Source organism: Hordeum vulgare, chromosome 2H (genome assembly GCF_904849725.1).
Source record: "Hordeum vulgare subsp. vulgare chromosome 2H, MorexV3_pseudomolecules_assembly, whole genome shotgun sequence".
NCBI classification, from domain to species: Eukaryota; Viridiplantae; Streptophyta; class Magnoliopsida; order Poales; family Poaceae; genus Hordeum; species Hordeum vulgare.
This window is the reverse complement of record NC_058519.1, coordinates 632,753,466-632,768,556: the sequence shown is the minus strand read 5'-3', so window position 1 is coordinate 632,768,556 and position 15,091 is coordinate 632,753,466. Positions and strand designations below refer to the sequence as shown.

Sequence of the window (15,091 nt, the reverse complement as noted above, 5' to 3'; positions counted from 1 at the left end):
TGTAGCTCATCACGTAAAAGGCTACAGGTTGTTTTTGGTTTTACTTGTTCCCTTGCTACGTTCAGCTACCAGGTGCTACTGTTTCTAGTTTTTTTTGCTCTGCATATTAATTCTGTCAGGAATTTTCTCTACCGGCCTGTACTACTTTGTGTACACAGATTTATCTACTCATGGCATCCATGAAGTACGATCTTCCGCTGCTGGACCGTGACACAAGGTTTACCCTATGGCAAGTCAAGATGCGGGCGTTGTTGGCGCAGGCCGACTACGATGATGCACTGGATAGTTTTGGGAAGAATAGAATTGAGGATTGGACTGCTGAGGAGAAAAGAAGGGATCGTAAGGCTTTGTCACAAATTCAACTCCATTTGCATAATAATATTTTGCAGGAAGTTTTGAGCGAGAAAACTGCCGCCGCTCTATGGTTAAAGCTGGAAGGGATTTGCATGACTAAAGATCTCACCAGCAAGATGCATCTGAAGCAAAAATTATTCATGCACAGGTTACCCAAGGGAGGTAACGTTTTGAATCATATTTCAGAATTTAAAGAGATCATATCCGATCTAGCTGCAATGGAGGTTACGTATGATGAAGAAGATACTGCTTTAATGTTACTTTGTTCGCTGCCAAGTTCTTATACCAATTTTCGAGACACCATATTATACAGTCGTGATACTCTCACGCTTAATGAAGTTTATGAAGCTTTGAACTCTAAGGAGAAGATGAAATTAATGGTGCCTCATGATGGTTCGAGTTCATCCCAAGCCGAAGGATTATCTGTTCGTGGCAGGACAAAGGAGAACAGCTCACATAATGGAAACCGTGGCAAAAGTAAGAACGGCCAGAGGGGCCGGTCGCAATCTAAAGACAAGAAGCAGTCTTGCAGGTATTGCAAGAGAGACGGGCATGACATCTCAGAATGTTTCAAGTTGCAGAACAAGGAAAAGAGGAATGGCACATACAAACCGAAAGGTAACAAACAAGGTGAAAATTCTGCTAATGTTTCTCGTGATGAAAGTTCCGATGATGCTCTTGTTGTTATTGCTGGATGTGCTGAGACCAATGATGAGTGGGTACTTGACACTGCGTGTACTTTTCATATGTGCCCGCATAGAGATTGGTTTACTACTTTTGATTCTACTACTGCTGCTGGTTCCGTTTTGGGTTTTGATAATTCACCATGCAAGATTGAAGACATTGGTTCCATTCGAATCAAGATGTTTGATGGCACAATCAGAACTTTGACAGATGTTCGGTATATTCCGAAGATGAAGAGAAATCTTATCTCTGTGAGTGCCCTTGATGCAAAGGGGTACAAGTATTCAGGTGGAGATAGCGTTTTGAAGGTCACCAAAGGTTCTCTCATTGTGATGAAAGGTGACTCAAGTTCGACCAATGGTCTTTATTACCTTCGAGGTTCTACCGTTTCAGGTAACGCTACTCCAGTTATTTCAAAGAATTCTGGTTGTGATGCTTCTAACCTTTGGCATATGCGTCTTGGACATATGAGTGAACTTGGTTTGGCAGAGTTAAATAAGAGAGGTCTTCTTAAAGGATATCAAACTGGTAAATTGAAATTTTGTGAGCATTGTATCTTCGGCAAGCACAAGAGGGTGAAGTTCAACACTTCCACTCATACAACTGAAGGTATTCTTGATTATGTGCATTCTGATTTATGGGGACCATCTCGCAAAAGGTCATTAGGTGGTGCTCGTTACATGTTGACTATTATTGATGATTATTCGAGAAAGGTTTGGCCTTATTTCTTGAAGCATAAATGGCAAGCTTTCTCAGCTTTTAAGGAGTGGAAGATTATAATTGAGAGACAAACTGAAAAGAAGGTAAAAATACTTCGCACTGATAATGGTATGGAATTTTGTTCTAAGCAATTTGGGAATTATTGCAAGTCTGAAGGCATTGTCAGACACCACACCGTTCCTTATACTCCTCAACAAAACGGTGTTGTTGAGCGTATGAACAGGACCATTATTTCCAGAGCCCGTTGCATGTTGTCCAATGCTGGTTTGCATAGGCGTTTTTGGGCTGAGGCCGCTTCCACTGCTTGTTATCTCATCAACCGTTCACCATCTATTCCTCTTAATAAGAAAACTCCAATTGAGGTATGGTCTGGTTCACCTGCTGATTATTCACAGTTGAGAGTTTTTGGTTGCACTTCTTATGCTCATGTTGATAATGGGAAGTTGGAGCCTAGGGCTGTTAAGTGCATCTTTCTTGGTTACAAATCTGGTGTTAAAGGTTTTAAATTCTGGAATCCTGAAACACAAAAGATTGTTATTAGCAGGAACGTTATCTTTAATGAATCTGCTATGTTACATGATTTTGCATCTACTAATGTTCCAATTGAGAGTGAACAACAGCCTACTGTTCAGGTGGAGCATGTTATCGATTCAGGTGATATTTCTGATAAGGAAAATGTTGATGCACATGATGAACCCGTCTTTGATGATGAACATGTCACTCCAAATCAGCCTATTGTTCCACCCAGTTGGAATCTCGCACGTGACAGAGTTAGGCGGGGTATTAATGCACCTGAGAGGTTAATTGAGGAGTGCAATATTGTTTCTTTTGCTTTATCTGTTGTAGAAGAAATTGAAGGTAATGTTGAGCCTTCTTCATATTCCGAGGCTATTATTTCTTGTGATAGTAATAAGTGGATGCCTGCTATGCATGATGAGATGGAATCACTTGAAAAGAATGGCACTTGGGATTTAGTAAGATTACCTAGAGAGAAGAAACCTATTCGTTGCAAGTGGGTTTTCAAAATAAAGGAAGGTGTTTCTCCTAATGATGAGGCAAGATATAAAGCAAGGTTGGTTGCTAAAGGTTATAGCCAAATTCCAGGTATTGACTATAACGAAGTCTTTTCTCCTGTTGTGAAGCATAGCTGTATTCGCACTTTACTTAGTATTGTTGCCATGAATGATTTTGAGCTTGAACAATTGGATGTTAAAACTGCATTCTTACATGGAGAATTAGAAGAGGATATTTATATGGAACAACCTGAAGGTTTTGTTATTCCTGAAAAAGAAAAGCTTGTCTGTAAGTTAAAGAAATCTCTTTATGGATTGAAGCAATCCCCTCGACAGTGGTACAAGAGATTTGACACCTTTATGCTCTCTCAAGGTTTCAAACGGTCTAATTATGATAGCTGTGTTTATTTGAAAACTGTCAATGGTTCAGCTATTTATTTGCTTCTTTATGTTGATGATATGTTAATTGCTGCAAAGATCATGTCAGAGATTGATGAACTAAAGAAGCAATTGAGTAATGAATTTGAGATGAAGGATTTGGGTGCAGCAAAGAAAATACTTGGCATGGAAATATCCAGAGATAGACCGTCTGGAAAATTATATCTCAGTCAGAAGGGATATATTGATAAAGTTCTTCGTCGTTTTAATATGCATAATGCCAAGCCAGTAAGTACTCCGTTAGCTGCACACTTCAAATTATCATCAGCCTTATGTCCTGAGTCAGATGCAGATATTGAGTACATGTCTAGAGTTCCCTATTCGAGTGCAGTTGGTTCACTTATGTATGCCATGGTTTGTTCTCGTCCGGATTTATCTTATGCACTGAGTGTTGTTAGTAGATACATGGCTAATCCTGGAAAAGAGCATTGGAATGCAGTTCAGTGGATTTTCAGATACCTGCGAGGTACTTCTAATGCTTATTTACAGTTTGGGAAAACTGGAGATGGACTTGTTGGTTTTGTTGATTCTGATTTTGCTGGTGATTTGGATAAGAGAAGATCACTCACAGGTTATGTTTTCACCATTGGTGGTTGTACTGTGAGTTGGAGAGCAACTTTGCAGTCTATTGTGGCTTGTTCCACTACTGATGCCGAGTATATGGCTATTTCTGAGGCATGCAAAGAAGCTATCTGGTTGAGAGGTTTGTACACTGAGCTTTGTGGAGACTCATCTTGCCCTACCATATTTTCTGACAGTCAAAGTGCTATATATCTTACAAAGAATCCAATGTATCATGAGAGAACAAAACACATTGATGTCAGATTTCACTATGTTCGAGATGTTGTTGCTAAAGGTGATTTGAAGGTATGCAAGATAATTACTCATGATAATCCAGCTGATATGATGACAAAGCCAGTTCCTACCAATAAGTTTGAGCTTTGCTCGGGCTTAGTTGGTATTTCTCACTAGTCCTATGGACTTTGACGCATGAGGTGTTTAAGCTGATTTGGATGGAGTTATTCACTTTCTTCGACTACTGGAGGGAATTTGGCTCAAGGTGGAGATTGTTAAATTGTGATCCAAATTCTACCGTATTGGACTAGGCGTAGTACAATCGGTGTGGGCCTTTGTGTTGGTACCGACGCGTACGAGTACAACTCGTTTACTTATCCTCCAAGGACTCTTATGTATTGTCCCTCATATATACTCCATGTAGTCGCACCTAAAGACGGCCTGTCGTCTCGTGCTTGTAATACTCCTCCTCATAGTGATTGCGCCTTCGTGCGTTCGTGGTTTTCTCCCGCAAGGGTTTCCACGTAAAAATTCGTGACTCTCGTGTCTCGTTGATCTCGTTTTATCTAACAGCAATCTTGAGTCCTAGAATGCTCGCACCTCCATACGTTCCCAAGCGACAAGCTCTCGTGCTCGAACCAGCTAGGTCTCTGTCACTCGCTTTATTTTTTTCCTTTTGAAACGAATACATTTTTTTTCCATCTCATTAATTAATTAAGCAAAAGACAATTACTCAGTCAAATGATAAAAACCGGCGAAAACCATTACAACATGGCTACATGTGGACTACTTCCTTTGTTCACAAATATAAGATCTTTTACAGATTTCACTAAAAATACATACTTATATAGATATATTATAAAATATAAATTCATTTATTTATTCTATATACAATTCATAGTTAAATCTCTAAGACCACCCACAAAGATGGTCTCGTTGAACTTGACCCAGAACGGCAACAGGGCAAGTTGTGCAACTGCCCCTAGCCGCCCATGCTCCTCTGATCCAAAAGGACCAAAACTGCAATCGACACGGTGCCCGATCGGGCCAGAGCGTTCGCTGTGAGTGTGATTGAGAGACGATGACGCCCATAGTGCTACGCCCCAAGCAACAACGCCCGGTCCCTCCCTCCCTTGAATGCCTCCGCGACAATGCCATGGCGCGTGCGTGCGTGGAACACGACTCGCCATGAATCTGACTTGCCTTCAAATACGAAAAAAGGAAACTGCAACAACAACACACACACACCAATGGCGCTGCTCCTGCTGCTTCAGATCCTCCTCGCCGCCGCTGCGGCTCCGGCGGCGAGGGCGTGGGGCGTGGAGGGCCACTACATGACCTGCAAGATCGCCGAGGTACGTACGTACGTACGTACACACCACAAAATACAGAGATGGACACGCGAACTGAACTGGGTCTTGCAGGGTTTGCTGACGAGCGAGGCGACGGAGGTGGTCAAGGGGCTCCTGCCGGAGTGGACCAACGGCGAGCTCGCGAAGACAACCTGTCCGATCATTAACCATAAAAAATCAATTCAACCGGATCCGTCAAACTTATTTTAAACGTTAGGACTGTCCGACACCCCTCATATGCATCTTAAATATGGAGACAATATGAGGGTTCGCGGACACGTCTGGACATGTGAGGTCAGTTTGCCACATGGAACGCGACCCAACCCCAGACCATATTTTCTCCTTTTCTATTCATTCTTTTTTCTCTCTCTCTTCTTCTTCATCAATTACGTACAACTGACCGGACATATGAGACAAAATATGAAAGATGCGACTTCACAGATGAAAAAGTAGGGGCTTAAGAGCAACTCTAGCAGACCCTGCATCCTGCCCCGATCCAAAAAATAATCGCCAAAATGCGGGTCGGGGCGGAAAAACCTGCCCGATCAGACCCCGCATTCCGTCCCGGCCCGCAAATATTTTTGCGGGGCACGGCAAAATCTCGGCCCCAACCCGCGCATTCGCGGGTTTCCCCCTCGCCGTTGCAGTGCCCTGCATATGAGCGAAACGGTTGGTGGGGGGACATTTTAGCCCGTGCGGGGTCTGAAAAAGCATATTTCACGAATATGCTTTTTGATGGGGGGACATTTCAGCCCGCGCGGGGTCTGAAAAAGCATATTCCACGAATATGTTTTTTTACGGATCCGTTATGCTGGGTCTGCATCCGTGGCCTTGCGCCCCTGCCCGCAAAGACGTTTTTCCGCGAACTGAAAACACGTTTTGCGGGCCGGACGGATGCGGGGTCTGCTAGAGTTGCTCTAAGACGGATATGCCCAGTCACTGACCGGACGCATCTACGGACGTTTGATGGACCGAATTTGCAAGTTCCGGCTGTAGATGCTCTTATACTCGCCGTGTTCGTATTTTTTTTTATGACACACATGATTATGTGGTCTAAGAACGTTAATTTCTTCAAACGAATTGATCCATTAATTGCTCGAAACATACATGAAAACGGTCTGAATATTTCTACCTGAATGGAAGAAATATGTACGATTAGCTTCTTTTTTTGAAAGATCTAGCAATGCTGGCTTTGATTTGGATTAGTAGAAAGCAACTGAAGGGAAACCTGGTGAAGTTCTTTTCTCTTTCTTTTTTACCCAAACGAGAGTTCTCTGCCTTTTCATTTAAGCAGCTAGGGGGCGAACAAAAAAAAAAAACTGAAGAGTGCAAGCATAGCTCATCAGCTTACTAATACCTCCTATTAGCTGAAGGAGTAGAAAGCAACGGAGTATTAATTAGCTGCTAGAAGTAATACAATGCATCCTAAACCTTATGTATTATGAAAATGCACATAAATTTAACCATGTCTTCTAAACCATTATCACCATGCCCCGCTCCCGGTTTCTAGTGAAGCTGGGTGTGAAATGTGCTAGGAACTTGAGAGCATTTGCTAAACGAGGCATCCTCGCCGGTTCTATGGTTGAATCCTGATGAAACAGGGGACTGCTACGGCCCGGAAGGGGAGAAGGACATGCGCGTCGTTGGAGGCATCAACAACTACACCGCCGCGCTGCAGGACTCCTCAAGCCCATGTAAGCATATGTACTTACTGAAACTACTGACAGAGCAGTAGAGCACACAACAACTTTGGCTCACCGCAGATCGCATGGTGTACCATTCAGATAATCAGACGGAGAGCCTGATGTTCCTGGCGCACTTCCTAGGCGACGTCCACCAGCCCATGCACTGCGGCCGCACCGCCGACCGCGGCGGCAACGACATACCCGTCACCTGGTACAGCATAGCCATCACCGACCTTCACAAGGTAGGAGCACGTCCGCAGTACAGCATGGGAGTATAACATGGACACTTGGACCCAAGCACTGGTCTTCTCTGTTGAGTTCACTGCGTGCATGGTTTTCAGGTGTGGGATGACAAGGTCATCCAGACGGCCATGAACAAGTTCTATCAGGACGACCTGAGCACCATGATCGACGCCATCAAGCTCAACCTGACTGTACGTCTCTATGTAAGCAGGCTTCAGCATCAGTCTCAAGTTTTGACTGAATTTTTTGTTTCTTACAGGAGAATTGGTCCACCGAGGAGAACCAGTGGGTGGCGTGCAGTACCCAGACAACAACTTGTGCTGACAAGTACGTAATTAAGCTATCATCATGCTAAACTGTACGGATCCAATTAATGGAAACGGCATGTAATTCTGAATCTTCGGAAACTTGACCGCTGAAAGCAAATTCACTCAGGTACGCCGAGGAGAGCGCGGAGCTGTCGTGCCCGGCATACGTGGGTGTTGAGCCACACTCCAACTTAGAAGGTGCCACCACTAGTTATCGTCCCAAGTTAACTTCAGTAATAATGACCTATTTACGGCGTGATACTTATGATCCTCTTGGCCTTTGGATAAAAACTACATGTATGGTATCAGATAAATATTTCTACTCGGCGATGCCGATTGTTGAGAAGAGGATTGCCCAGGGAGGCGTCAGGCTGGCGGCCATCCTCAACCGCATCTTCAGCAGGAAGAACGGCAGCAGGCTGCAGAGCCTTTGAAGTCTGACAGAAATTAAGCAAGCAAGACAGGGACTGGCCGGCGTTAGCTACCAACTAGTCGCAGAATACAAGATTTTTAAAATCACACGTATGACTTTCTTGGCCATGTATGTTAGCTTCATCAAATCAATCAAATCACAAATCACAAATTTACGGTTAGTTTCATCACCCACGTATTCTCCCGATCCAATCTCTACCCTGCAAAACAGCCACGAGCCATGTTGTTGTTGTTTTGATGGGAAACTGGAATTAGCTACGAGATTGCTGATCATGCGTACATGTATTTTCCTTGATGCTATCATGAGATTGTTTAGGACGGACGAGCTGAGCAGCCATCGGCCGGTGCTTTCGTAGACACTTCCTTTAGTCGTCGTCGTCGTTTGTTGGTGCTGAGCAAGTACCAAGTCAGCATTCAGAAACCGGATCATGTAGCGGGGGAGACACAGACGACACTTGTAAAATACAGGGAAAACGCTGCAAACACTGTCTGACGGAATATATATAGGAGTACAGCATATGCTGCTTGTTGCTGGTGAAGGCGTCAGTCCTTATCCTCAGAGATTGTTTACGACGGGCTGCGATCGGTGCTTTGTTTAAGTATTAGTCGTCGATCGTCAAGCCGATCATAACCTGTTTTCTTTAACCTAACGGATCGGAGGAGAGATCCATCGTCGGGAGCTCTGAAACTCGACGAATCTCGCTCGCACGTACCCACCACCATGCTACTAATCAGAGTTCAGAAACCGGCCGGAGCAGTTGCTCTGACTCTGATCCGATCCCTGCTTAACATTGCCATTGCCATTAATTTGAAACGGAGTTTGTTGCGTGCGGCACATGCATGTGAACCACGCCGGCATAATTGCACATCAATAATGGAGACGCTCACATGGCGCAAGCAACTCGAACCATGAGGCTCACATGGAGAGTACATACATCTACCTTCAAGGCCTCAAACTCCTCCGGTTGTTGCTTGGACAAAAGGCATCGCGGATCGGATGAAGGAATCTTCCAAGTCCCAAAACGCGGCCATCGGTTGGCCTGTTATTGTGTACGTATATGTATAAATAGGGGAGCAGTACACACGTTAGATGAGACAAGAAGGAAAGCAACACAAGAGAGAAATAGAGAGCCAAGCTTGAGCTAAGCTAGGATGGGGTTGCTCCTGCTGCTTCAGGTCCTCCTGGTGGCCGCGGCGGCGAGGGCCCCGGCGGCGCAGGCGTGGGGCAAGGAGGGACACTACATGACCTGCAAGATCGCCGACGTACGTGAACCCCCGACCCATCCTCTGACTTCACCGGCGCCGTAGGTAGAGGCCGGCAAAGTGAGCTGTTGTTCCATTTGCGTGCAGGGTTTCCTGACGAGCGAGGCGTTGACGGGGGTGAAGGCGCTCCTCCCGTCGTGGGCCAACGGCGAGCTCGCGGAGGTGTGCTCGTGGGCGGACAGCCAGCGCTTCCGGTACCGGTGGTCCCGCTCCCTGCACTTCGCCGACACCCCCGGCGACTGCAAGTTCAGCTACGCCAGTACGTACTCGCCCCGGCGCTCTCTCCTCTGAACCTGCCATGCATGGAGCCATGCATGCATCCATCCATTTTCAGCTGTTTTATTATTTTCACTGTCACACCAAAAAAAGACACTCCTAATTTTCTTAGAATGTGTTTAGATAGGTAGTCCAGTTGATGCGCTACAGTATTACTGTGTAGTAACAGTAACATGTCACGATCGGTAGTTAAGGCGCGCTTTGACTTTGAGCCCGTACGTACGTACGTGCTCAACTAGAGGTCCCTCCCGACACGTTATTTCCCGTGCTCACGTAGACTGATGAAGCCACCAACCTATCCATGTGTCTGGTCAGTGGCGGTTACAGCTAACTGCATCATCGGCAATTCAGCATTCACATAAGAAAGGCATATGCCAAGAGTTCCATTATTTGGTGGATCGCATCTCACGAGGAATATTATCAGTTGCGGCCGGCGAGTCATCGTCAGCTCCACTGGACGGCGACATGCTGACTGCCCTGCCAATCGGGTATAGATTTATTTTATGTTATTTTTTGCGAAAAAATCGGGTATATATTTGCTTGTGTGATTGGGCAAGGTAGTCCGTATGCCGTCGTCATCGACTGAGAGCCAGAGCGCATGCGCCACAGGCTAATGCAACAGCCGTAGAGTTTCGTGCACCGTGGGGGTAGCGAAGCATGCATGATGCTAGAGTTTCACAAGCAAGAGCAACTACTCGCTTCGATCCATATATGTGGATCGATTGCCGCTGAAACGGAATTTAGAATTATACACGTGTGTTGTCTCACGTTATGCTTGGGTGCTGCTAGCTACTGATCGATTCATCTTGGACAGGGGACTGCCACGACACCAAGGGGAACAAGAACGTGTGCGTGGTCGGGGCCATCAACAACTACACCGCCGCGCTCCAGGACTCGTCCAGCCCATGTAAGGAAGAGCTTCACTGATCGATCGACACCCATTCTCACTTACTTATACTAACAAAAAGATGAATGCCTGAACTACTGACATGAACTGCTTTGTTACCAGTTGACCCGACGGAGAGCCTGATGTTCCTGGCGCACTTCGTGGGCGACGTGCACCAGCCGATGCACTGCGGCCACGTCGACGACCTCGGCGGCAACACCATCAAACTCCGATGGTACAGGAGGAAGAGCAACCTGCACCACGTACGTCCCACATATGCATGCACTCCCAGCTCCATGATTCAACCCTAGCTGGTAGTAGAGAATTATCGTTTAAGTCACAGCATGCCTAATCAACGCGGGTGGGTGTTGCCTTTCCAAACTAGGTGTGGGACTCGGACGTGATCACGCAGGCCATGAAGGACTTCTTCGACAAGGACCAGGACGCCATGATCGAGTCCATCCAGCGCAACATCACCGTAAGTTCACTATAGTTAATTACCTCTGCACTGCACTATATCACTTCAGCTTAATTTTTGATTATGTTGATCTCTTGCAGGACGACTGGTCCAGTGAGGAGAAGCAGTGGGAGGCGTGCCGCAGCAAAACCACGACCTGCGCTGAGAAGTAAGCTCAACAGCCATCCCGAGGATCGATCCAATCCAACCGTTAAACTGGATGCATATGTTCAGAGGCTGAATCTGACGGCTGAGAACGAACGATCAAATGCAGGTACGCCCAGGAGAGCGCGGTGCTGGCATGCGACGCGTACGAGGGCGTCGAGCAGGACGACACCCTAGGAGGTACCGTACCAGATTAGTACAAAACTGAACTTCTATATATATTTTCTTAGGAACAAGTGTGATGAGATCTCTTTGAAACTGGACTGCAGATGAGTACTACTTCAAGGCGCTGCCGGTCGTTCAGAAGAGGCTCGCTCAGGGGGGCGTGAGGCTGGCGGCGATCCTCAACAGGATCTTCAGCGGGAACGGCAGGCTGCAGAGCATCTGATCGATAGAATTTCGTCGAAATAAAGGGAGAACAATGTATAATAAGATCATCCTGTCTGACCAACGTTGTAGCTTCGCCAAAATCACCTAATTCGAGATTAGATTTGTTATCCATCCACCAAAACGGCTTTAGATTCGCTGCTGCAGGAAACCTTTGTATCTACACGTACTGCCGCAGCAAATCATTGTACCTATATGTACGTACGTGTAAGGCGATGTATTGTTGATTGACACAATTGTGTCATTTTCATTTCCACTAGACGATAGCGATCTACTTTCATGTGATTGTGACCTTCTCATTTCTGCTAAAATAATCTACTTGAGCTGCACAAAAGATTGTCGCCGATGTGTTGCACCATAACCAGTTCGATAGATTGTCGCCGATGTGTTGCACCATAACCAGTTGGATATCTATAGGTTAATCACTAATAAGCTCTGAGTTAACCAATAAAACTCTGTCCATAAACCAAACTTGCATCCGGAGTGCAAAAGCAGACGAGAGTTCAGATTGTTTATTATGGAAAGGAGACACACTACATTTATCCACGAGTTCCATGGGGAAAATATGAGGGGAGTAGTTTCAAGATTCACTATGGTAGACCTATGACAAGGTAAAATTGTGGTTCCATCAACATGCGTGACAATGAAAGATTTCTTTGATAAATGACGCTTGTGACTCCAGAATTTGGTCATTGAAGGTAGTGTGGCTGTCAAAGTCAATACTAATGTAGGTCATTTCTTTGAGAAAAAAAGGACTATGTGAATGCGACACATTGTCTCTAATATTATTTAACATTGTTGCTGATATGTTAGCTATTCTGGTTGATCGCAACATGCAGGAAAGTCAGTTTGCGGGAGTTGTGCTACATCTTGTGGACGGAAGACTCTCCATTCTGCAATATATGGATGATACAAATTTTTTATACAACATGACCTGGATAAGACTCAAAACCTGAAGCTTTTGCTTAACCGTTTGAGAAAATGTTTGGCCTTAAATTTTTTACATAAAAACGAATTGTTCTCCTTTGGAGAAACCAGTGAGACTGCAATTGATTACTCTCTTGGCGCCGCCACCTTCGCTCTCCGGGGCACTAGGGCTCCACAGCCACCGGCTCCTCTCGCAAGGAGATGGTCATCATAAACTCCAACGATAAGGAGTGTTCCGCAACTCCTGCCGGCGAGTCCGGTCCAAGGTTGCGGAGCGGAGCTAGCGTCGTAGACGAAGTAGTCGAAGTAGTTGAACACACAGAGTCACAGAACACGAAGAAGTAAAGAGGGGAACAAAGCTTTATTAATCATCAAGTCTTTGTTACAATGATGACCTCTCCTCTGCTTATATAGGGGTATGGGGTGAAGGGATAAGTACTCATCTAACGTGAGTTTAGGGAACGAGAGAGGTTATCTGCGTGCCTCCTACGCTATCTAGCAAAACCGCCTCGTGTGTGGCCTCTGGGCCAGGCCCGGTTCCCCAACACGCCCCCTTGGGTAATTATCCGTATATCCATGCCTCAAAAACTCCGAAAAACCCAGTGGGAAAAATTATGGAGAAAGAGCACATAGTATACGTTGTTGTATTGCACGAATTGCCTCGTTAAAAACCTTAGGTGAGAAACATCAGGAAAACTCACTCAAGGGAAAAAGAGTACAATCCACTCAGCCACCTGGTTGAGTACTCAATCATCGGGATCGAGATTTCAGCGACGAATTTGTGAAGTTTCTCCCCCTGAGCTTTGCATCTCTCTAAGTCTCATCATACCGATTCCACGTACACACCTCTCAAAAGACGATGACGGTAATGATTTAGTGAACATATCAGCAAGATTGTCAGATGATTTAGTATGCAAGACTCTCACCTCGTTCATCTGTTGCAATTCGGGTCCATAGAAGAACTTGGGACTAATATGTTTTGTGAGGTTACTCTTCACATAACCCATCTGAACTTGTGCAACACAAGCAGCATTATCCTAATAGATAATGGTAGGGGTTTGTACGGTGTTCAGCCCACACGCACTACTAGAAAAAATGACTATTAGTGGCGCACCTACTTTGTCTATTAATGGCGCACTATAGGTGCACCATTATTATCACGCCACTATTAATAAATAGTAATGGCGCACCCCTGGTGCGCCACTGTTAATATACATAACAGTGGCGCACCACCTGGTGCGCCATTACTATCCCAGACACTAATGGCGCACCACCTGATGCGCCATTACTATCCAGATACTAATGGCGCACTACCTGGTGCGTCACTAGTGTGCAATTTGGTGCGCCACTACTATGAATATTAGGATTTTTTTTCTTTTCTGATATTTGTACAGGTTACAAAATACATTATAGCACAAAATATAAACAGCACAACATATAAACATCAGATTTATCGAATACAATAGAAGATTAGTCTCCGAATATAATTCATCACATTAGTCTCCGAATTCAAAATAACGAACAAAGTTAGAACATTACAAGTCTCGAGACCGCGAGTAGCGAGTTTGTCTTCACATTACAAGTCGATATCTAAACTACCATCACATAGAAGAGGGTTGCGGTCACGATAAGCATCATCACGATGAAACTAATCTTCATCCGGTTCCTCCTCCGCTCCATCTCTCCCGCTAGATAGCGCGCGTATCTAGCTTCCGCCTCTGCCCTAGTGGTGTACCCTTTGTAACTGTTACCGCTGAAACGGTGAACCTGTCTCCGACACTCCTCCCAGTCGTCGTAGACTCCGGGAACCTCACCCTTGTAGACGACATACGACGACATCTCTATGCACTAGACAAACAAAATGTTAGTAGCAATTCACAGATAATATATAAGCAATATATAAGTATGCAACAAAAGGATCGGAAGAGAAAAGCAACACATTAATAGCACGATTCATGGTCCTACTAATAAATAGCATCGACTACACATATAAGTTGAACGACTGTCCAAACTAAAGAGACATACAAGTTCATTAAAGTTTAATTACAACATAGCATCAGTACTTTCAACTCGACTCAGGGACCGAAGCGTGGATGAAACCGCCGTCTTTCGTGATGGTCATGAATGTGCGGTCGTTGTCAGCCTGCATTTGTAGCGTTGTGAAAATTTCACTGTTGGACGGTTGACAGTTTAGGTAGAACTGCCCCGATCTAGCAAGGACATCTTGATAGATGATTTCCGCCAACTTCGACTGGATGCGAAAGAATTCTTGTCTGATGTCCTCGTCCTGGATTGCTGACAAGCGTGCGGCCCATTCTTTGAGATCATTTGGTAGCATACGGTGATGCTGGTCCCGTACGATCGCCCACATGTGATGGAGGGCGTAGTAGGCATCCTTTTGACTGCCAGACGGCTGCTTGACGCAGGGGAACGTCGTTACGTGGGTGAACACGTGCTTGCCATACCTAAGAATTGGCTTCCTAAAGGTGCTTCCAGATTTAGCGTAGCCGGGGAGGACATCATCAAGAACTTTCTTGATATTTGTGTAGTCTTTCTTCGACTGACGGTCCGAGTCGAAATACGTGGCCATGGAATGTTAGAAAAAAAGAACGATCAAAATCTAAGAAATCATATGTTACGGGGCGATGAGGGGATGACTTACTCGGAAAAGTAAGGCACGAGGAAGTTATCCTTATCTGCGTTCGC

General features: G+C 45.3%; 2 protein-coding genes across 2 annotated transcripts; both read left to right on the top strand.

The window, feature by feature from the left end:
• The first annotated feature begins 5,254 nt into the window (after positions 1-5,254).
• LOC123428856 (endonuclease 4-like) lies at positions 5,255-8,171 on the top strand. The gene is made up of 8 exons (XM_045112973.1): positions 5,255-5,359; positions 5,429-5,510; positions 6,958-7,050; positions 7,141-7,283; positions 7,383-7,475; positions 7,544-7,611; positions 7,720-7,790; positions 7,902-8,171. The coding sequence occupies exons 1-8, from the start codon at positions 5,255-5,257 to the stop codon at positions 8,024-8,026; spliced, it is 780 nt and encodes a 259-aa protein (XP_044968908.1). The 3' UTR covers positions 8,027-8,171.
• Positions 8,172-9,100: 929 nt separating this feature from the next.
• On the top strand, positions 9,101-11,738 carry LOC123428108 (endonuclease 4-like). Its single transcript, XM_045112276.1, has 8 exons — positions 9,101-9,287; positions 9,375-9,546; positions 10,378-10,470; positions 10,573-10,712; positions 10,835-10,927; positions 11,008-11,075; positions 11,181-11,251; positions 11,341-11,738. Exons 1-8 carry the CDS (start codon positions 9,177-9,179, stop codon positions 11,457-11,459), a joined length of 867 nt encoding a protein of 288 aa, XP_044968211.1. The 5' UTR covers positions 9,101-9,176; the 3' UTR covers positions 11,460-11,738.
• Positions 11,739-15,091: the final 3,353 nt, after the last annotated feature.

What these genes read in the sequence shown, in the direction of transcription:
- LOC123428856 (XM_045112973.1), top strand. Translation starts at nt 5,255, where the DNA reads ATGGCGCTGCTCCTGCTGCTTCAGATCCTCCTCGCCGCCGCTGCGGCT. An exon ending in CGAGCTCGCGAAGACAACCT is followed by an intron (nt 5,511 to 6,957) that starts GTCCGATCATTA and finishes CTGATGAAACAG; the next exon opens with GGGACTGCTACGGCCCGGAA. An exon ending in GCCACACTCCAACTTAGAAG is followed by an intron (nt 7,791 to 7,901) that starts GTGCCACCACTA and finishes GTATGGTATCAG; the next exon opens with ATAAATATTTCTACTCGGCG.
- LOC123428108 (XM_045112276.1), top strand. Translation starts at nt 9,177, where the DNA reads ATGGGGTTGCTCCTGCTGCTTCAGGTCCTCCTGGTGGCCGCGGCGGCG. An exon ending in CCAGGACTCGTCCAGCCCAT is followed by an intron (nt 10,471 to 10,572) that starts GTAAGGAAGAGC and finishes CTTTGTTACCAG; the next exon opens with TTGACCCGACGGAGAGCCTG. An exon ending in ACCACGACCTGCGCTGAGAA is followed by an intron (nt 11,076 to 11,180) that starts GTAAGCTCAACA and finishes GATCAAATGCAG; the next exon opens with GTACGCCCAGGAGAGCGCGG.